This window comes from Pseudopipra pipra, chromosome 3 (genome assembly GCF_036250125.1).
Source record: "Pseudopipra pipra isolate bDixPip1 chromosome 3, bDixPip1.hap1, whole genome shotgun sequence".
In the NCBI taxonomy this organism is placed as follows: Eukaryota; Metazoa; Chordata; class Aves; order Passeriformes; family Pipridae; genus Pseudopipra; species Pseudopipra pipra.
Window position 1 is genome coordinate 1,185,627 of NC_087551.1, and position 22,273 is coordinate 1,207,899.

The 22,273-nt window shown below is 43.2% G+C and overlaps 1 protein-coding gene across 1 annotated transcript in view; it reads right to left on the reverse strand.

Annotated features, from left to right (window-relative positions):
* PSME4 (proteasome activator subunit 4) overlaps window positions 1-22,273 on the reverse strand; it is a 47,923-nt gene that overhangs the window by 17,233 nt on the left and 8,417 nt on the right. The window contains exons 4-30 of the mRNA XM_064650970.1: window positions 19,243-19,287; window positions 18,602-18,751; window positions 17,910-17,973; window positions 15,716-15,790; window positions 15,117-15,239; window positions 14,605-14,697; window positions 13,366-13,631; window positions 11,859-12,045; window positions 11,139-11,228; window positions 10,032-10,096; window positions 9,788-9,938; window positions 8,561-8,659; window positions 8,140-8,209; window positions 7,670-7,737; window positions 7,120-7,335; window positions 5,902-6,059; window positions 3,827-3,922; window positions 3,482-3,537; window positions 3,143-3,199; window positions 2,919-2,974; window positions 2,738-2,836; window positions 2,555-2,617; window positions 2,295-2,390; window positions 1,749-1,880; window positions 1,012-1,221; window positions 626-762; window positions 246-299 (exon numbers count right to left, since the gene is read on the reverse strand). Of these exons, the coding sequence (XP_064507040.1) occupies window positions 246-299; window positions 626-762; window positions 1,012-1,221; window positions 1,749-1,880; window positions 2,295-2,390; window positions 2,555-2,617; window positions 2,738-2,836; window positions 2,919-2,974; window positions 3,143-3,199; window positions 3,482-3,537; window positions 3,827-3,922; window positions 5,902-6,059; window positions 7,120-7,335; window positions 7,670-7,737; window positions 8,140-8,209; window positions 8,561-8,659; window positions 9,788-9,938; window positions 10,032-10,096; window positions 11,139-11,228; window positions 11,859-12,045; window positions 13,366-13,631; window positions 14,605-14,697; window positions 15,117-15,239; window positions 15,716-15,790; window positions 17,910-17,973; window positions 18,602-18,751; window positions 19,243-19,287 (2,976 nt within the window). The remainder of the gene's footprint in view (window positions 1-245; window positions 300-625; window positions 763-1,011; window positions 1,222-1,748; window positions 1,881-2,294; window positions 2,391-2,554; window positions 2,618-2,737; window positions 2,837-2,918; window positions 2,975-3,142; window positions 3,200-3,481; window positions 3,538-3,826; window positions 3,923-5,901; window positions 6,060-7,119; window positions 7,336-7,669; window positions 7,738-8,139; window positions 8,210-8,560; window positions 8,660-9,787; window positions 9,939-10,031; window positions 10,097-11,138; window positions 11,229-11,858; window positions 12,046-13,365; window positions 13,632-14,604; window positions 14,698-15,116; window positions 15,240-15,715; window positions 15,791-17,909; window positions 17,974-18,601; window positions 18,752-19,242; window positions 19,288-22,273) is intronic.

The following is a 22,273-nucleotide window of genomic DNA, read 5'->3' on the forward strand; positions in this document are numbered from 1 at the left end:
ACAGAGCCAGAGCTTTGTTCTCAGGAAAAAAAAAAAAAAAAAAAAAAAAGTTAAAAGCCCCAGTAACGGGCCAGACTAATTAAAGAAAAAAGCTTAACTCCAAGATGTGGTGATGCCTTATATTAACACATCAAGCTCCCAGTGGAAATGAATCCAAGACCATGCTAAGTGCCCTCCTGGATGCCATGGATATTTAATCATGTAGCCACCCAAAACAACTCTCATGCACAAAAAGGGAGACTTACAGGTTTCTCTGTTCCACACAGTCCAGCAGCATGTTGACCAAGTTCTCGTAGTTTCTGAGAGAAAGAGAGGGAATCATCAGCCAGATGGTACTGAGAGAACCAGTTAAAACAGGATAAAAGCCCCTCAACAAAAGGTGAGCGAAGGCAAAAAGGAAGAGGCCAAAAGGAAGCAGGAGGGCAGAAGACAGAGGCTGCCAAGGAAGGAAGGAAGGATGGATGGATGAGCCCAGAAGACAAAGGCTGTCAAGTCAAGAGAGAAGACACAAGCCCACCAGTCCCTGGGCACTGTGGATTTCTTATTTTAGCCCTTTTGGATGACTCCATTTAATGTGCAGTAAATCCAAGGAGCACAAGCTGGTGTGAAGGGAAGCTGAACTCACCGCAGAGCCTCAGCACTCTTCTCCTTCTGTCGCTGAATTCCCAGCTGGATTTCCTCTGAACCAAGACCTGTGAAGTCTGATTCTGGATAAACTGACTTCTGCAGCAGAACAGCTGCCTCCATGCATTTCTCTGGGACCTATGGATGGGGAATGAAAAAAAGTTTTTAATGTCTGTTTTGAAATAAGCAGAGAGCAGAATTTCCTTGTCCACACAGCCAAGCCTGAAGCAGGGAACACAACCTTTCGTGCCCACACAGCAGAATTATTTCTCCCAGTACGTGTTTAATTCTATTGTAAAATAAAGGTAAGAATAAGCTTTAGTATTTCATTAAGAAAAAAAAAGTCATTTAAGGATTGCTTCTATTAATGAACCCCGAGCAACTTACTGCAAAATCCAGCCCAATGGTCTCGTACTGCCGATGGATTTTTTCTGCCAGGTCATCAAAGAGTCTGACTATGGATGGTTTTTCCAAGGACATGGCTTTGCTAAGCCCAGAGGAGACAATGGCTGGCCACGTCTGTGCAATACAATCCCAGTCGTGGAGGTTTGCCAGGCACACCCCGCTGTGATTTCCAAGGAGACAATATAAGGCACCCTGGGAAACAAAGGAGGGAGTTTGGAAGGTTAAAGCCTTGCTCCTGTGTGATAGCATGGAATAAAAATTCACCTGCAGTCCCCAACTCATCTAAATGTCCCATAAACACTCAGCTCCGTGGCCTCCCTGTCGAAACACTGAAGATTTCTCACAGATTCCTCTTCATTTAATGAGATTGGAAGCCCTGCCAATTAATTTATCCCCAGAATGGCTGATTTCTGGATTGCATTAGAGGAGATGATTCACAACTGCCTCATGAGCGCTGCCACCTTGACTGCAGCTCCTCAATTCCCATTCCAGAAGTTAAAAATAGGCATTAACACCCCTGTTGGTGATACCTGAGCAAACAATGGAATCAGGACCAAATATGAACACAAAATTCCTGCTGAAAACAGATCCAACGCAAGTAATTCCCTACACTTGTCATGCATATTAGTGATGCTGATATAAACAAGCCCTTTCACCGTTACAAATTCCCCCACAAAGGCACTTTGAAGAGACACAACACAAAGGGAAGGAGCCAGTACTTTAAATTGCTTTTGGGTGACATCCTGCCGGTCGGGACGCAGGAACTCCAGAACCAAGGGAATGATGTCCCTGCAGCAGAAGTTGTAGGTCCCCAGAGCTGTGAAGAATGCCTGCTGAGCTTTACTCCTGACCTGTGTGGGGACAGAGACATCACTAGGAAATCACCTAAAACAAAACACAAGGACTTGGAAAAAAAAAAACCAACAAAACACCCTCATCCATTTCAAAGACAAAATTACTTGGAGGAGGTTATAAACACCTCACCCTTCTCAAAGCTGAGTATTTGTGCACAGAAAGAAAATTACTGGCAGGAGGTTGTGAACACCTCACCCTTCTCAGAGCTGTTCATAAAAACCTACCTCTTGTTTTTGGCGTTTATTTGAGAACAGCTAAAGTTAAAGAATTTTCTTTATGTTGCCAGAAACAACGTGTTTTTCAGGTCATTTGAAAAGCAAACAGATGGAATAACAGGTTTGGAATATATAGCCACTGAAGAGATCAACAAAACACTGCTCATATTTCAGTTTAAAGGGGCTGTTCCTCACCTGACCATAGGAACTCGTGGACAAACACAGAAGATCCCTGATCATCTCCTGGTGGGAAGTTTTATATTCACAGCCTTCCATCGTCAGTGTTCTCAGCTGAATCCATGGAGAACACAAATAAAGGACAGATTGTTTTTTACATTTCACACATCCCAAAGAAACACCAGAGCAGGATTATTGTTATGATGACATTTAGCAAAACTGTGCAAATCAGTTTTTTCGAGGAAAGCAATTAGCAAGGATTGAGGGGGAAGAATTACCTCATGCTGCAACATAACCCTGTCAATCAGCAGAGCTCTGATATGTTGTTTCTTTCCTTGAAGCTGTAAAAAAAAAAAAATTAAAAAAATACAACATGATTTGGTTTAGATTTCAGGATCATATCAGCAACTTAGGGACTATTTCCATCCCTCCCCAAAGCTTTACACAGCAGAATCACTGACCCTGTTCTCCATGGATTTTTTCACCAGATTAAAGCTTTTCCATCGCGAATCAAACTCGTGCTTGTGAGACCCCTGGAACTGTAAAACATCACTAATAATCTGTGGAGAGAAAGAGAGGAAAGGAGTGACTATTTTGCAAAACAAGCCACCTTGCCTCAAGCATTAAAAATTAAAAGCATACCTTTATTATTAGAAACAGAGACTTGGTGTCATCTTCTGAATGATCAAGAATGTAGCCTGCAATTGGGAGAAAAGCAGCTTATTAGCAGACAGGCAGAGAGCTTTCAAAATTAACAACGTTTCTACAAAGCTTCAATTTAGGAATTAAAGGCAAAGTAAACAAAATTTCTCATCTATAAAATCACAGACACAGCAGTTTTTAGCTCAAGGAGAGGTTGGACTTACGCAGCAATTTCCTTGTAACCCTTGCGATTGTTTCTCGGTAATTCTCCCTTGAGAAATCTGGAAGAAAATTAAACATTTTGCCTTCATTATATGATAGCATAAAAAGCAGTTTATAGACAAGTAAACCAAGGGAAAGCCAGAGCAGACTGTGCAGAACTGGCAGTATGGACCATTGTAAAAATAATATTTCTGAGGACACTGCTCCCATCAGTTTTAACAATGCCCAGGTAATGCAAAGAGAAGAATTAAAATGATGGTCTCCAAAAGAACAGCAGAAAAAGGAAGAAAGAAAGAAAACAACACCTAGAACCTGTCTGACCAGAATTGGGATCTACTCACCATAGTCAACACCAGTGTACAGTTTTGTCTCTTCCAAAGACACCAGGCTTGGGACCCTGCATGAGAACAAACCAAGCATTAGAAATCATTGAGGAGGTGCATTTCACTGCCACTTAATTCATTTTAACAAGTCAAATTTAAAAGTTAGCAGCCCAAAGGTATTTGGATTTACTAATAATAGGTCTCAGTTCTCACATTTATAAATTAACCATCCCCACGTGGGTCAGACTGTCAGAGGCAGGGACACCACAGGGACGTATATGGGATATAAAAATAATATATATATATAAATAAAAAGAATATAAAAATAATGACATAAGGGATATAAAAATAAGTTTTACTTACAGATGAGCCACCCTTTCTCCTTTCAGAGGAGGCAGAATGTTCCCAGAACCAATGAGGCAGTTATGCACAATGGCAAGACTCTGCTGCACATCATCTCTTAAACAAAGAGGAAAACCTGGTTACTTCTCTGTTAAATCCTTGAAAACACACAAATGGTGTACCATATCTTTTCTGTGAAGTTTTCTGAAAGCTTTTTTCTTTCAGTTACATCAGTTCTAAACACAGGAGGGAGCACTGCAGAAATCAGGCTGTGCTCGTTTGATCCAACTTAATTCTATCACAGAACCACAAGATTTAACTTCATTTTCTGAAAAACTTGGGGGATTTCACATTCTGCAACTGCACAGGTAATGAGATCAAGCTAGCGTGAAAACAGGCAGCTTTGCTCCAAAAAAAAACTTCTTTGAAAAATTTGATCTAAACCTCAGACATAAACCTACGAAATAACTCCTCACCCCAAGGCTGAGCCAATTCCTTCCCACCAGGGGGATGCAACAATCCCAACAACTTCTGTGTTCATTCAGAGAATTAAGGAATTCCTTTTAAACCTCTCTCAGCTAAAAAGCAGGAGCTTCTGTTTTTAGTAACTTGGTCAGAGACAGAAAAAAAATTCCTTAGGAATGTGACGCAGCATTCCCTGCTTGGCAGCACCAGGGAGAGCCTCACGTGACTAAATATCAGCTGAGGTTATTTAGCTGCAAGGACAGGAAGGTTTGACACGGGGAATAAACAATGCTTGGGATGTCAGGCCTGTAAACAGCCTGGGCTCTTGGACACCTGTAAATGCTCCAGCACACATTAAATTTGTGATTGTCTCACACTGCAGGAAGCCACAGCTCTGCACTGAGAGTTTCAGGATCTCTTTCGGATGCTCATTTCTGTTTTCTTCCAGCCACATCTTTAACAAAGTGATTGTTTCCTGTATAATTACTCCAGGACTTTCTGTAAGGTGGTATTTACGTTGGAAATACAGTCTTTGCACGTGGAAATCTTTGACTCCACTGTCTTAAAAGGTTTGCTAACTTCTTCAGGGTCTCTGCCTAAATCAGGACCGCACATGGTTTTGTTTTTCAAATCTTCACAGATCTGAGTAGCAGTTTCTAGTTGTGCTTCAAGATTCTTTTCTTCAATGAAATTATTCCAGTTTTTCAGCAGTGATTCTACAGACTCTTTTGATCCGTGTTTCACGTCCCAAATATTCAGCTTTAACATCACCTCACTGGCAATAGCTGAGCACAGTCCATAGTGGCATTCAAGGAAAGTGCTGCAGTTTGTGAAATGAATATTGCTGAATCTTCTTTTCATTTCCTCTAATTTTTCAGGCAAGACCAGTGGCATATTATTCTCATCTTGGTTCTTAAATGACTGAAGGGTGTCCAAGTGAGAATCAAAACAACCCATCAAACTCTTAAGTGTTACAATTTTTTTCCTCTGGAGAGAGACACTGCTTTCAATGGGTCCTGCAAATCAGGCAAATCTTCTGCCTGCAGATGTTCTCCCTCCTGAAGCCAAGCCTCAGAGCTACCCAGAGGGGAGGGCAACATCTGGTCCAGTAACAAGACTGGGCAACAATGTTCCTGCCTGGGTTCCTGCCCGTGACCTCCCTAACTCAGCTCCAGCCCTGCAGGGACACACCAGGCACTGGATCCATCTGTCCTCAGGGAGGGAGTGGAAAAAGGCACATTCCCAAGCCACATCAGCCACGTGTTCCACTGCATGGCTTAGGAACACAAATAAATGGCTGTGCCAAAACAACCAGGGAAGAGTCCAGAGGAAGGACTTCCTTAGTGCTGCCTGCAGTTCAGTGGAATCAGGATCCATCCCAATTCTGCTCCAGAATTTGTTTTAAATACCTAGGTAAAGGGCCTATATATTTATTTCTGTTTAAAATCACGTTATCCATTCCATGAAACACATTGCCAAGCTCCATGTATTCTTAAGTTAAAAACCTTGGAGATCTCAGAACAACGTTAAAGACAGTGTAGCATTACAGTATTTGACTCCTTAATTTTTGTGGTGCCAGTATGATTGGCAATAATCCCTGTGGGTGGCTAAATGCACCTTCTCCATCTCACCTGGACATCTCCAGTTCTCCAAGTGCATAGAGCTCCAGCCTGGTGAGCTCAGGCTGCAGGAAAGTATCCAGCAAATAAAAAGCAAAGTTTATCTCCTCAGATGAGGGAACATGCCACTGGATGTCCAAGTTCCACAGGTCACCTGGCTTACCCCAGTCCTATAGTAAATACAGACATTTATTGTTATTCCATCTACGAAACAAATTATGGTTTTTAAAAAATTAGCATTTAATATTAATTAAAAAAAAAACAAATGTGAACTAGCTAATGCTGTAACACAGTTATCCTGACAATTCTAGGAAAAACAATACTGTAAAACCACACAGAAACCCCAAACCTCTATAATGTCTACACATACCTGGAAAAAAAACCCAAACAACCACATATCTGAAAGCACTAAAAGGAAAAGGACTGCACAGGTCTAACTGAAATATAACTTGATTATTCCTTTGACTGGATACAAATTCAGACACATTCTTAAGTACAACTCAGATGTCCTGTAGAGAACATCAAAGTAATTGTGAATTTTTTCCAATTTCAGACGAGGAATTTAAAAAAATGTGGGGTTTTTTTGTTTGTTTGTTTGTTTCATTTTGTGTTGGGGCACCCAGGATACTTGTTTGTTTTGAAACGATTAACTGGCCCAACTGGATGTTCCCAGCAGTTATAAAACTGTCCTGGCTTTCAGTAACGAGCACTGGATTATGTGCAGTTGGGAAGTTATGCAAAAGAGCATTTTTCAGCAAAAATGCAGTTGTATTTTCAAACAGGCCAGCTGGAAACTGCTGCACTGTTCATGTGGAACACTGATAGATCAACCTCAGATCTTAACAGACAACCAACACATGACTTCTGATAGTTCCAGTCACTTTTAATATTGCCACTTCTGCTTTCATTCATCTCAAGCTCAGCAGAATCACTGTTTATTGGTTATTCTGCTGACCTGCAAAATGCCCCATCTCCTTATTGTAGTCATGCAATCCTGGTAAAACACACATCACAACCCACTAGAAAACTATACTCAAACAGTCAGTACTCATTTTTTGCTACCAATATAATTTTAATTAACTTAATGTCACTTTGCTTTCAAAGCATCTTGCAATTACACTTTCCACTGCTGCTGCCTCTGTTCAGAAACCTCCAAATAAAACCAAGCCACACAGTGTTAAAAAAAAAAAAAGTCAAATCCTCTAATCCTAAATAAATGAAAATCCTTGCCTTGATAGGAAAGTATTCAGAAAGAGGCTTGTCAAAGCCACCTGGCACACTGCAGTACTCTGTGGGGTAGATAAGTGTAGCAGAACGAAGAAGGTGGTGCAGTAGGTTACAAGACAGAATGTAACCCTGCTTACAGGTTAAGTGGAGGGTGCGCTGCAGTATCTTCCCAAACTGCTCCCTGTACACAAGCAGCTGCTTTCCATCCACACGGGTGATCTGGGAGGGGAGAGGAACATGGCAAACCATCAGTGCTGCTGGAGGGGCTCATATCTACCAAAAGCATCTCATGTTTTTCCCCTGTATTGATCCCTCTTCTTTCCCTCTCCCTCAATAATTGCATTAAATGCTTTAATTTCATTCCACGTGCACACTGTGTTTCTCTTCTTCAAACAATGGCCACTCACGTCCCATTTAAAGTCAGAAACAGAAGCTGTGCAGCATCATTCATACAACATTTGCTTTGGTTTAATGGAATTTTTTCTTCTTCTTTCAGGGGCATTAAAGATGATTCAGTGACACACAAGCCTGGGAAGAAGGTTCTTTGCAATACCTCTGACAAAAGCTGAAGATTCCAAAGCAGCTCCTTGTCTAGTTCTTCATCATGTAACACATCATCATCTGGAGGAACAAGGGACAAGCTCTGCTGTAACCACACTGCAGCCAAGTTTTCCACACAAGAAACCAGATCCTTCCACTCCAAAAGCTGACTCCCAACCCTCCCACTGCATCCTTCCAGCTTCCCACTCCAACTCCTGTGTCCAGCTGGAAGTCACTTGAGCCAATGTAACATCCTGCAACTGGAGACATTTTAAACTGCCACATTTTTAAGGGATCATGGCCCTGCAGCCTGACAGATTTCTGCCCTGAGATCACACAGTGGTTTGGGTTTTTTCAGACAAAACACTGGACTTTTCCATTGCTGAAACCAAGTTGTGGGAAAACACAGCCAAGTTTTAGAGGCTGTTTTCACAAAGCCAACCCAAGAGCAAGCAAGTAACACTAGAAGTGAGATGAACTTACTGACTGTGAGGTGAGTTATAACGTTGCAGCAGTGGGGCACAAAGAGCTTCAGGGACTCCTCGGGGCGGCACTGCAAACAGCCCAGGTTAGAATGAGAGGCAGCTCAGCACACACTTTGATAAAAATCTAACAATATCACCACAAAAGAGAGAAGACTAGATTGTATCTCAGCTCCAATTCAACCTACAGGCAGCCTGACTTCGTGACTCTGGTTCAATAAAACCTAAATTTAACACCAGAAAAACACGGTGCGAATTAACCCCTCGGAATCTGCCTGTGTGCAACCAGCCACTTTGAGAAGACATAATACTAAGAACCACCTAAAAATCAAGATATTACACAGGAAAAAGCAGCAGCACTGGCTTTTTTTTTTTCCCTTTTTAAACTGAAGCTGGAGTGGATTCAGAGCATGTTCTCTCACTTTGACTGCAGCTCGGCACATGTCGGCGACCATCCGACCCGCGACTCTCGTCTCAAATATATTCGAAACAGCAAAGTTAAAAACCTTCTCCAAGGCAACCTAAAAGGGAACACAAAGACATGGAGGTTACTTTTTAAAAAAAAAAAAAAAAAGAAAACTAGGTATCCCAAAATGTTTGATGTTGCTCAGAAGGCAGCATCTGTGCTCTTCTAAAACAGAGGACTGCAATCGGGAAGCACATTTTAAAACAATCAGAAGAGACAGAGAGAGAAAGCAGCTCTGTGGAATGCCTAAAATATTCCCCTTGGGAAGAGAGGAGGTGGATAAAATCTTGTTGACTAATGTAAGTTTAGGGTGCTTCTGAGAAACTACACAGATAATAAATCAGTCTCCGAAAGGAAAACTGCTATTTCATGTGTCACAGTGAAGGAAAGTCAAGACATCCCTTACTTAGCAAATAAATAGGGAATTAAATTAACAACTATTTAAGCACTCAGCGTGTTTTAAAGCAGCTTATTTCCATCCAGTACCTTGCAAGGCAAGATGAATTACACACAGTGTGGATCCCATGAGTACTTTAATAAAGAACAATCAGGGAAAATACAAACTAAATACTTAATGATGATGCAGAATTAACTGAAGGTTTACACGAAGCAAAAGATTCCAAACAAAAATCATTCCAAAGTACCCAATGCAGTGGTTCAAAATGCACAAAAACTGCCATCTCCAAAAAAAATAATATATATATATATTAGCAGATATAAATGTGTTAACCCAACCCACAAGGAAGGAACCTGTCCACGTAACAACACGGATTCTCCACCCCCTCTCTCTGAGTTATTTTAATCCAGATAACTTTTCTGATCCCATTATCCAACAGCTCCTTGAACAGCTTCTTCTGCCCAGCTGAAGAAGTGGAAGGGAGAGGGAGAAAAGGAAAGCAGGGGATTGGGTAGGTCAGCAATGATCAGGACGTGAAAAATCACAGCCTGAACCCACAGAGGGATAAAATGAGCTCTCAGAATGACTTCATCATCAGTTTGCAAGAGAGCACAAAGAACCCAAGAGCTCTGTACTGATGAATATAAATAAAGCTTTCCTGTCCCCCCTCAGCCCTTTCCTTGGTTAAGTGTGGAAGTTCACAGTGGGAAGAATCCCAGCACCCCAGTTGTTCACCACACAGAATTAAGCTGCTTCAATCAGGTGGAAAGCCCACGTTCTACACACCTTAAAGATGTCCTTTGAACACTGGGTAAGGATTGTACTGAAAGTGGAGGAGAGCCCCAGTTCCACCAGACTCTCCAGGTGAGTCATCTTCTCAGTCTCAGTCTCCTCTCTGGTTTGTTCTAGTGTGCTGCTCTCTATGAGTCCAAAACACCTACAAAATGCAACACAGCGTCAGCAAGTGAAACTTGGAGGTCTGTAATCGAGTTCTTCGTGCCAGGCTTTCCCCTCTCCTCAGCTCACTCACCTATCCATGAACTGCAGCACGAAATCCTCAAACTCAGCAGATGCAGAGCACAGTTCTCTTTCCACCTGCAGTTTGCCACCACAGAAGAAACACAAGAGGTTGGCTTTTCTCCAGGAAACACAAACACAGAACATATTTCCTACACGAACTACAGCACATTTCCCACTGCACAGGCTCGAGGACACTCCATGAGAGAATTATTGCAGGTTCCTTGCCCTGTCCTGTCCCAGTTTCCTGGCCTGGATGTCTATCCAAGGAACCTCTGTGGTGAAATCAGGTTGTATCCTTCATGGATACAACCTCTGGCCTTGCTCCTGATCCTCCTTGGCAGCAGGAGGTCAGTGAGTGCCAGAGGTGGGGACAGACCTCACCTGTATTCACATTTAACCCTCAGGTTTTAAACCCCTCCTGATTTTTGGGGTGCTGCAGCTCTGGGGCAATGAAACCCACCTTCTGATCTGGGCAAACTGCAGCTACTGCTGCTCTCTGAGCTACAAAAATCCTTCTGGGAGCAAACAGGGGTGGTGATAAGGGGGATAAGACTCAGTGTCTAATGGTGTTACCGTCTCTTGGCTGGAGGGGATTAAAAAGCATCCAAAGAGAAAGTAATAGAATCCCAGTCAGGAAAGGGAGGAGGAACAGGTGTTTATTTAAAGAGGAAAACAGCTCTGGAAAATGGAAAAAACCCCAAACCCCTAATGCACTATTTAAAATAACTAGCAAGTTGGGAATTTTTTTTTGTGTTGTTTTGTGTTTTATGGTGACGAGGACTTTCAAAAAACTTAAGAGTAATAAAGTTATTTTAATACAAAAATTCACATGGCAAGTAACCTCTGGAGACACCACAGTCCAACCTCCTGCTCAAAGCAGGGAAAGCTCAGAGTCAAATGACACCACACAGGGCCCTTGAGCAACTAGGTTTTGACATTTAGATATTAAATTGTGTGAATTTAACATTCCCTACAACAAGAAATGCTGAGAACACACGATTTGCACACTGGTATCAGCTCTGCCACACTGCCCAGAAGCAAACACGATCCATATCTTATCACACACTGCTAGAAATTCAATTGAAAACTAAGTGACAGCTTTGTTTTCACAACTTACCTCTGAAAGATCATCTCTCTCTTGCAATACAGATGAACAATCTACTAAAGGCACCAAAGTAGAAAATGTTGCAATGAACTGGAATGTGATCTGTTGGGAGTTGCAAACAGCTCTTTAGTGTATTGTATTCTACACATTAAAAAGCTTTGGCCGTTTATAGGAGCTAAAGCAAATCATGCTAAAACCAAAAATACACCAGAGCCCAATTCTTACACCCCAAAACTACCAACAGTTATTTCAGATTTCATAGATAGAACTTACTAGTCAGCACTGCACAAAAATTCTCAATTTTCTAAGTAAAATAACTACTATTTTGTGCCAAACTTCAAAGTTACAAACACCTATAATGTTTATATTGTTTTAAGTAAACTAATATGAATTCCTGAAGGTGTGGACTTTCAGAACCTAACGTAATGAAAACCTAACTATAAAGGTCTTTCTTTTGATGTTAAAAGACTAGGAATATTTGTTGGGAGCTCTGGAGCACCTACTCAATCTTGTTGTGCAGAGCTGCCCAGAAAGTCAGCACAATGCTTATCAGTGAGCCAAAAGCATTTATCCCAAATCAGAGGGCTGTAATATTAAATTTTTGTACTTCAAACTGTGCAGAAAAAAAAGGCTAGGAAATTCTGGCCACACGGAAACATAAAAATTTTTCTCTATAAAATACAAGGAAAAAAAAAAAAAAAAAAAAAGAAAAAGAGATATTTGCCCACTCACCATACACTTGCTGAAGTCGTTGGGATCCACCCCAGGCAGGGCTCTCATGAGCAGAGGTAGCATGTGTGTGGGACCCTCAGGAAACCAGCTCCCCCCGGACACCAGGCTGCGAGCCACCCCAATGACACAGCTCAGGGTGGCCGTGAGCTGGTGGGGCTCTGTCAGGGTCTCCAGGGCAGGATATGTTCTGTAAAAATCAAGGACAGTCGGGTTAGGAAGGATAATGTCACAAAGCAAATAAAAGCTTTCTGCAGAAAGGGTAAAAAAAAAAAAAAAAAAAAGAAAAATCCTGCACAAAAAATTCAAGCTGATCAAGGGTTCTGAAATGGTTTTCTCGTTGTTTTCCGATGGACTCAACACTGATCTGTTACCAGGCTCCTTCCATTTCATCAGTGCTATCCACCAGCAACCCAGGGGTAAATAATTACTGCATGGGCTCCCACATTCAAAGCTACAATGATTTCCCTGCTGGAACCTGACGTGCACAGCCTGCACCAGCCTCAAGTGTAGGGTTCTTGTGGCAAGCACAGCAACGTGCCCTGGCTGCCTCTGAAGAGAGGGGATCTATGACTCCATGTTACATTGAAGTCCAGACCTTTCTACCAAAACCTGGGAGGTTACTGCCATTTATAAACATTTTCTTTTTACACTCAGTACTTTTTAAACAAACTGCCACACTTCCTGCTGTCACCACCAACCCACAGTTCAGACAAGAGTCACAGTGCTACCCCTGCCCTACGTCATCCCAAGCCAACGTGCAACTGCAGCCAAGGCAAACATTCCAGGGATAGTTGGAGCTGCAGAGCAGACGTGGAGTCTGCTCTCAAAACAGACAGAGCAGCCATACCCGGCACTGCTGCCCTTCTTGGAACTGCTGTGCTCAAAATGGTTCAGATTTAGCAGGTTTTTACAAACAGTTGAGTCAGTGAGGTGTGGAACACAGGAAGCGCTCTTCGGTCAAACTCATTTCTCCACTGGTTTTAAAATACATGGTTGTTAAAAGCACAAAAGACTGCACAGGGAACGTGGATAGGAACCAGGAGGAAAGCTTTTCACTGGAGCAGGAAGGAGCTACGTTTTTCCTTGGAAATTTCAGGCACCAAGGCATTAGAAATAGTGCGAGCTAAGTATTTCACGGGAGCACACATCTGGTGATTTGCTTATGAAGTCAGAGCCATGACAGGGATTTTGAACAACCTGTAACTGTAACACACCCTGAACAAAACAGAAGTATAAAATATATGTTCATTGCTACACAACTCTCGGGTGTATCTGGCCCAACCTAAAGTCAGAGAGAACGTACCAGGTGGCTTATGAATAAAGGGTTGCTTTTCCAACTGATCCACCCACTACCTGACACAAAATGGTAACAGACATGCACAGCACCTGAGGACTGACTACCCTAAAGCACAGGAGCTGTCAACAGCTCTAGTCCTCCAGAACCAGTCCGTTTGCCCCCGAACAAATCAAATTAATTAAAATAAAAATGGTCCTCCCCTGCTCTTACCTCTCAAGCACAGGTGGAATTACCAACTCGGGGCGCATCAGGGCCAGGTTCTGCAGGGCCTGGGCAGCCTCCAGGCTCCCAGTTTTACTGAACATGGCCAGGAGAACGGGCTGGATGATGCACTGCACGAAGTCTGTCACGTCCTGGTCCGTGAGCTTGTGGCTCTCGGGCACAGGCGTCAGCCAGGTCACCTTCTTGTAGCGCTCGCGGTGCAGCCTCCTCACCACACTGCTGGGCAGCCTCTGCAGCAGCTTCATCAGCTTGTTCTGGGAACACACAAGAAATGCTGGGCAGTGGCACTGAGCTCCTCAGTGTACAAGGGACAATTAATAACCCAACATCCTGGGATCACACAACCCCAGTGCAGAAAAACTCGCAACAGCTCTGAAATGCAACGTTCACCGTTTGTCATTAAACTTCATCTCCCAAAATGCCAGTGGTTATGCTGCCAGCACTATGCCCTAGGATTTAAGAAAATCTGGAAAAACACAAAGAAAGGACATACTCAAGAATCAAGATTATTTACCAGTAATTAGGGAACCTTTGAGAGCATTCTCTGCACATTCACGTGTAAGCAAATACAAGTCAGCTCCTCTGGCACTGCTGTGACCAGCCTTGCTGTATTTTCTTCTCTACTTTCTACCAGCTATCACAGGGAGGTTCTTACATTCTCTAGCAGAGAATTCCACTAGTTACACCATCAAAAAGTTATGCTTCAAAGCAGAGATGCATTAAAAATCCTTTTGCCTTGTTTAACGGAATCACAGAACGGTTTGGTTGGAAGGGACCTTAAAGCCCATCCAATTCCATCCCCCTGCCATAGGCAGGGACACCTCCCACTAGAACAGGCTGCTCCAAGCCTCATCCTATATTTTGGGAACTTGGAGACAGTAGGTCAGTAACACAAAAGCTACACCACACAAGTAATATTGATGCTGTGCATCACCCTCCTTTCAAGTGCTGACTTCTTTTCCTGGCTATAGGTGAATTAGGTGTGTTGTTCTGGACTTCCAGCCTGCACCTGGGTTAGATGTTTGTAGAACACTCCCATCAGCCGTGGTGCTGACACAAAAATAAGAGCACGATCTGAATGACTGTGGTCACAGAGACCTGAATTTTCAAGATCCAAGCAGCACACAGCAGCAGAACCTGGCTGTTGGAGCACCTGGGGCAGTGACCAAGAGGTGTGACAGGCTGAAATGACAGGCAGAGCTCTCGTGGCAGCACACAGACACTCACCAGCCAGCGCCCGTTGTTGGAGGGGTGGTAGAAAGAGGCAATGCTGTTGAACAGGCCAGACAAGTGCTTCTGCACCAGCTTACTTGGGCCACCCTGGAGAAGGAATAAACCACAGAACAAGTTCAAATGAACAGGTAACAGCACACAAAGTACAAGTGGAGCACTCTCCCCTCAAAGCATCAGATCCCATCCCGCCCTCAGCTCAGCACTAATATCAAGTTCTCTCCACCCCATCTGCTGAGGTTCACCCTAAAAGAGGATTCAGGGGTTCAGCAGGTCCCCAGTGTGTCCCCACAGTGGCATTTGCAGCTGCCTGTTCCTTTCCAGCTGTGGAATAAACACTTCCACCTCCATTCCACACAGTGGAACGATGTACTTGAAAACAAAACTTTGGGGAAAAAAGCCTGAACCCACTCTTCTGCAGCGTGCTCAACATCACAAACATTCATCTTAAAAACATACTTAAAGCTTTGCCTGGGTTTGTGGTTCCCTTTATGAAGAAGTTTACTCACCATCATGGCTGTGATCCACATGACTGCGTGTCCTACATCGTAAGCATTTGTTAAGAACCTTGGAACAACAACCTGATTGCTCCCCACTGGAAGATTTAAACTCCTCAAAATCCTAGTAAAAATCTGAGAGGATGAAAAACAAACATTGGCATCAATTACTTTATGCCATAAAATTGGCATTAAGTTAATTTTCTAATCAAAAGGTGTTTGGTTTTTTAAAACCACGTAAGTACCATGAACGTGTTTAAAAAAAAAAAAAAAAAATCAATCTACAAGCAGAAAGATTCCAAAGGTCATACATATTATTTAATCACAAGAATATGACTAAGGGCCTTCCCACAAGAACATGGGGTTAATTATACAATCAGACAGCATTTGTACAGTCAGGTTTGTGGTTGGTTTGGTTGAGCCAGGTGATGACAGTAACACCTTCCAACGTGCCTCCTCCAAAAGGATGGCTCAATGGATGCACCTAATCTGAAAAACTGGGCCAGTGCAGTGTAAAACCCACACAAGGAGCCTGAATTATTCCTGGCATGGGAACACTGAAGACTTGTCTCTAAGCAAGCAAAGTCCCCTCCTGAGATGAGAGCTCTCACCTTTGGCACATACGGATCCCAGTCTATGTACCCGATGTTGTCTGTGGCCAAGCGAGCAAAGAGATTCACCAGATGCTGAAAACCACCAGAAAAACAGGGAATGTTCATTAGAATATATGGATAATAATATATCTACTTCACACAGGCAAGATAAAAGCTGCCCATGGCACAGAAGCACTTGTAAAGGGAGATTTCACTCCATCAGAACCATCACTGCCCTAAAATAGCTCCTATGTACAGACACGGCAGAAAATCCCCCCAAGGCCTCTGTTCAGCTTTCCCCAATATTGAGCTATTTAGGACTATTTAAGCTCTGCAGGATCCATCCTAATCAACGTGTGCTGGCTGTCACATTTGTGTGCTCTGGTTTAAACACATCTGTGGCTTGCAAAGGTCAGAAGCATCAGCTGTCAGCTTCTGTCCAGGAAGAATTAGACACTCCATCACCAGGAGACAGTCTCATGAATCCAAGGGAACTGAGAAATGTCCTCAGGGAAGAGAACTGTCATGGCTAAATCAGAAAGGAGATGAAGTCTCACTCTTCTGGCTGTGGAAGAGCACATTAACCAGCAAGTCCCTTTGTAGGAGTTTGTCCAAGTCAGGACATACCAAACAGGTTCCTGGTGCCTCTTTCAGTATCTTGAAGCCAAAAAGGAAGGGCCTGAAAGAATCCTGCCTAATTCAGAGGCACACAGGCACAGAGGAACAGGTACCTCTCTGTCTGAAGGACACAATAAGCTTTGGAAAACCCCACAAGCCACACCTGACCCAGCCTGAAGACAGGGGTTACATTTTCTTAAATGACCCACCTCCTTCGCTTGGTATGAGGAAATACCCACTGAAAAACTCCCTGCTGTGCACACAGACAACTGATTCCACAGCTCCCCTTCAAACAGCCAGTGTAATTCCTGCCACAGCAAGCTGAGGAAGAGCTTGCAGCACACAGAGGCTTAAATGGGATTGCAGAGTCAGAACTCATGTGTCTAATTATCTGCATCCAAGCCTGATGACGTGAACAAGCCTGACTTTAGGAAGTGGGCAAGACAGCAAAGGAAACAAAAAAGTGAAAGCTTGGAGAGGAAAAAAAGCAAGCAAACTGTCAGCATCCAGTTATCAGAGATAACTTCTGAAAGAGGGCTGAGGATTATTTGTTAAACTGTTTGTCAGAAACAAACCAAATCAGGATATTCAAGTGTGGGCTGTCATTGTTCTGTCAGAAAAAGAATTAGGATTTCTAGAGGGGGGGTGGCCATCAGGAAGATGGAAAAGTTTATACAGACAACCTCAAACAGAGCTTTGGCATCTCCCACGTTCAAATGTGGACAAGTGCCAAGTGCTGGGACCTGGACTGCCTCCCTGGGTTTGTGACAAAACACAACTGAAGCCAAAACCACCTACGGAATGTGGGACAAAGGCAGCGCTCAGGGGTGGCCTGGGAATCAGCTTTCTCCACAGGCACTGAGGAGTTCTCCTGGTGGACATGGGCAGGAGATTAGTAAAAGCAGCCAGATGGTCAATGAGCTTATGTTCATACTGAGTATGGGGAAAAAAACCTGGTGATAGGCCAAGTTTCAGTGCAGCAAAGCCCAGGCCCAGCTCACACTGACAGCACCTGAGCTGCTGCTGGGGGGCTCAACAGTGAGTCTTTCATGTCTCAAGTTTGCACCTAATCACATGAGACACACAGCAAGGGCACACAGGTAACATGGCAGACTGTTTTCCCTGGAAGACAGAGCCCCAGGGAATTTTTGGCCAAGGAGAGTACAGGTTCTTCACTGTATCCCAAATAAAGATGACAGCAACTCATTGTAGCAAGGGCAAAACATCACCACTCAAAACGAGGGACCCATGATGTGTTAAGATAAAGACAGGACAGAATTATAATTTATAGAAACCACAGCAGCACTCTGAACAATTCCAAGTATCAGCAGGCAGCATTCCCAAGGCTGGAAAGAAAAGCTAGTCTGAGCTAGCCATTAAATCATGTTCATCAAGCACAACTGCAGTCTCATTTATTCAGACAGTAATTGCTTGCTACCAACAATGAAATTATTGTCTCTGCTTTCTTGTACTAGTTAAAGCAGAAGAGAAAAAAATCCATTGTATGACTGTTTGGCTTCAGTTCCTTGCAAGCACATTGTAGGAATATTTAAATGAGGGTTTCTTCTGGTGTAGGTGAAAAGCAAATACTTACCCCTTCCCACTGGGGAAGATTTTGAACTGACACCCAAAGGCCTATAAATTCATCAAACCAAAGCCTGAAAGAGAACAGAATCAAAATAACTTCAACATTGAGAAAGCAGCTCCCTCACTGAAAACGTATCCCTCACTTTGCCAGGCTGCAGGAAGTCACCTGTCCCTCAACCCATCCAGCAGGAACAGGGATCAACATGGAATACTTGTATCATTTGCCTCCCACAGCATCCCTCCACCCCAAGTCTGATCCTGAGTTTCAGTCCTTGTTTTTTTGGGTTTTTTTTAACTTCTCCTCCTCTTAGTCTGTTTTGACCCCCCTTTCACACAAATGTTTCACCAGTGGTTTCCTCACCCTCCTCAGCTTTGCCATTCCATCACATATCACCATCCCAACCCAGGTGAGAACAACCCACACCTCATTCCCCTCTGCCTTACACCCTGAAGCTTGTCCCTGTTGACCAACAGTCACAAGTGGCATCATCTCCCACTCTGAGTTCCCCTGAGGCCAAGGAGCAAACCCTCCACGCTCACATTCCTCTTTCCAAACCGCATTCCCTCCCCTCCTAACCCCTCCCTCCCCTAGCACACCTAACCCAGTGATCCCTCCCTCCATGCCCCACACAGCCCCTTCTGCTGGCTCAGAGTTAAAAAAGAGAATTCCTTGTGTTTGCAACGTCCCAGGACACCCACCTGAAGCCCTTGTGGTGCAGCTCGGGGGGAAGGGTGGTGGGCAGGAAGAGCTCGAAGTAGGTGATTGCCTTCTGCATGGTCACATCAAAGGGACACATCAAAGGCCTCCACTCATCCAGCATCTCCCCAGTGGCATCTTCTGGGAAATACCTGCAAACCACACACACACACAGGCTTGCCTTTAAAGCTTGGGTCTGTTTTTAGACATAATGAAAACCAGCTCTTAATTCGTCATAAATGTCAGTTTTACAGGGAAACCACATCCCCAGGGGCTGTTGCAGGCAGCCCTCAGCTCCACAGAGCCTGCACAGAACAGAGGTAAACCAAGCATCGTTTTGGGAACACAAATTGAAGGGTTCTTGTCTTGTTGGACCAGAAAAGAATCTGCACAATGCACAACCACCCCACTGTGAAGGCTGGACAAAAACCCAGCAACTACCATTCACAGGGATCATTTATAGAAACATTACAAGAATGCTGGTTATTTAATTGCTGTTAAAATAAATAAATACCTATGCAGTGCAGTGTTTTAAATGCATAGCAGATACAGCTGTTCATACAACATAATTATTGCAGCCAAGGCTGTTAAAAAGCTAAAAAAAAAAATAAAAATAGATATCAACCATGAAACAAACACTTACGGTCTGCAGCTCTTCACAAGCGTTTTCAGGACACTTTCTACAGAACTGAAACAAGAAAGGAAACATTAGGAATAACAAATTACCAGATTTCAGTGGCAGCATAAAACAAACAACCCTTTGCTGACCTTTCTCTCGAGAGCTTAAGATGATGTTGATGCAATTAACTGTCTTCTGTGAACATGCAGCAGCTAATTCCCCTCTACACAGACCTAATCATAGCAGTCAAAACTGCCCTGCTCAGCTCCTGGCTCTGCTTTTCATGTACTACTCTGGTATTTCCTGCTTTGAAGTGAAGAATTATCATCATTTCTTGTAAGTAACCTCCTGCATTTTACCCGTGAACAATCAGCAGAACAAAGGGACTTCTTGGGCGAGTTGAAAATGCAAACAGAAAAAAGGGGTTTATGGCCTTCATGAATCAGATAAATAAAGGCAGCAGGCTTCAGGAAGTTGTTATTTTTTTGGCTCCAAACACCGTATCTGACCTTTGCAATGGGGTTTTGGGTTTTGCCCAGGGGTTCTAAGAAAGAGAAGTGAACTGTCTGCAAATCAAGGGGTTATTTCATTCGGGTCCCTCACAGAGTAACAGCTGATTTTAGAAGTGTTTTCATCCACAGCAAGAACATGATTTGAGAGATCATTTCAACACAGGATGCCATCAAAGCACTTAAGGACTAAATCTCAAAATAATAAAGAATAAAAGGGGGAGGAGCAGAGAGACCAACCAGTGGAACCATAAAGGTAATAAATGGTCACATTCTTCAGATCTTCCATTTATCACACAACCACCTCAAGACTAAATTGCACTTTTATCCAAAAACATTCCCTGAATGAAAAAATAGAAGTTCTGGCAGAACTTCCTACATCTTTTAGATATGCTTTCTGTACCCTGAACAGAAATACTGCATCCTTGAGCTCATCATCCAAAACATACAGAAATGCCATTTTGCTCAGAAAAAGATGATGCCAACGCATCATCTTTATTACCAAAGATCAATTAATTGGGAGACACACAAACACTGAGCATGCACACGCTGTCTCTCCAGTCCTACACAAAATAAACTGATCCCATCCAAGCCAGGAGGAATAAAATATGGATAAACCACCATTTCAGTGCAATCCAGCAAAAGCCCACCCAGCCCTCACAGCACTACTTCAGTTCAAACAGAGCTCTAGGAGATGCAAAATTAGGGATATTTTAGGCAACAGTGACAAAGTCAAGTCAGGACCTCTCCCAGAAAAGAGCTGACTGATAACTCTGACATTTGGAGAGGAATGACCAACTATTCACTAAACAAAAATCAGACCAAACTCTGAGGGAGGCTCAGGAAAATTCTGAGTTCAAGCGAATATTGTCCTTGAACGAGTTAGAAAACAGGTAACAGTTGTTCCAAGAGTAGATAAATAAAGCATGAACCAGCAGCATTCCTTAAGAGCATTAAAAATTAACACGATAAATGTTTGTGTGACAGAACAAACAAGCTCTGCCCCTACTGTCACACTCCCCTTGAGTGTCACTGAGGAAAACCCGAAGGAGGGGAGTTTGAATAAACACAGAGGCCAGAGAGCAAGTTTTCAGCCAGATCTCAGCACCTGCCAGTGTGAGAGAGCAAAGGAGAAAGGAGGGGAACATCCCAATCTGGCTTCTGATCCCAAATTTAGGAAGCTGGGAAATAAAAAACAACAGCAAGATGATTTTGTACCCAAGGAACCTCCACCCAAGAGACAGTCCAAGTACAGCCCAGCTAGAGGAGACATCCTGTAATATTCCCATTTGGGGACTGCTAGGAGGAAAGGACAGGACAACACAGCTGGGGAGATGTATTAAAAAACACCCAACACCATTTTAAGCCCTGTCATTAGTTATCTTTTTGGCACTGCATGGTTGTTTTCTTTTGGAAAAGGCATGGTGATGTCAGTTTTGCAAATACAGGGTTTTTTTTCCTGCACTTTCAAAGAGAAACATGTTTCAGTTAAAATGATTAACATAGAACTGACAGTGTTGACTCATAAAAAAGCAGCAGGAGCATGAATTTCAGTTTTTCAGGAGAGGTTTGGGTCGTAAGGGAAATTCTAGTCCTGAAGTGGACACTCATCACAGAGCTTAAATTAAGACAATTAAAAGAGCAACCAATTATAGTTTCACAAATTATTTGAGAGAATTCCTACCTACCATCGCTGGATCAGTACAACTGAACCTTTCTTTCTAAAACACCCCCAACAAAGCAAAACCCCCTGCGATTCCACTGCCACTTACACCAGTTCTCTGCATTTCTTACACACCAAAGATTCCTGACGGTTTCCCTGCAAGAATTCCTGGCAAACCCTTGACAAAGAAGCTCTTCACAGCCCCAAGGCTGTGGCTGGGTGGATCTTCCAGCAGCCACGACCTCACTGCTGAAGCACTTTCCATGATTTCACTGGTTTAACAGGAAGGAACATTCACCCCAGAACCTGCTCCTGCACCAGCAGTGATTTCATCCCTGACCAGACACAACAACTGCTCCAGACTAAAATCCACCTCTCGTTTGACCCCTGAAACACATTTGCTGGTTAAATTAGTCAAATTAGAGCCGCTGATCAGCCACTTCACACACGTTCTCTGGCTCCCCAATTAGAAGATTTCACATCCAGTGCGACATTCTCATCACCAGTGGTGTCATGTTAAATACTGGCTTTCCAAAACAACCATTTATGCAGAGAATTCCCCCTCTGTGTGTGCCAAGTGTTACAGTCCAACAGAACATGCAGAAGGTACATCAGCCAGAGCTGAACAACAAAAAGTCTTTCTTACCACCTATGCAAAACATTAAGCACAAACGTTTTAGGTGAGGACCAGCCTGGTCGATATGAACTGAATGTGGGGAAAAAAAAAAATAAAATAGAATTAAAACGAGAGTTAATTTAACAGCTATAAATCAAATCAGCTTTTTTAAAGTATCCCTTGATTTGCACCAAAAAAAAAAAACAAACTAGAAAAAGAAGGAGCACTGTATGAGAAGGAATCGCACTGCATGGAGTGGGATAAAAT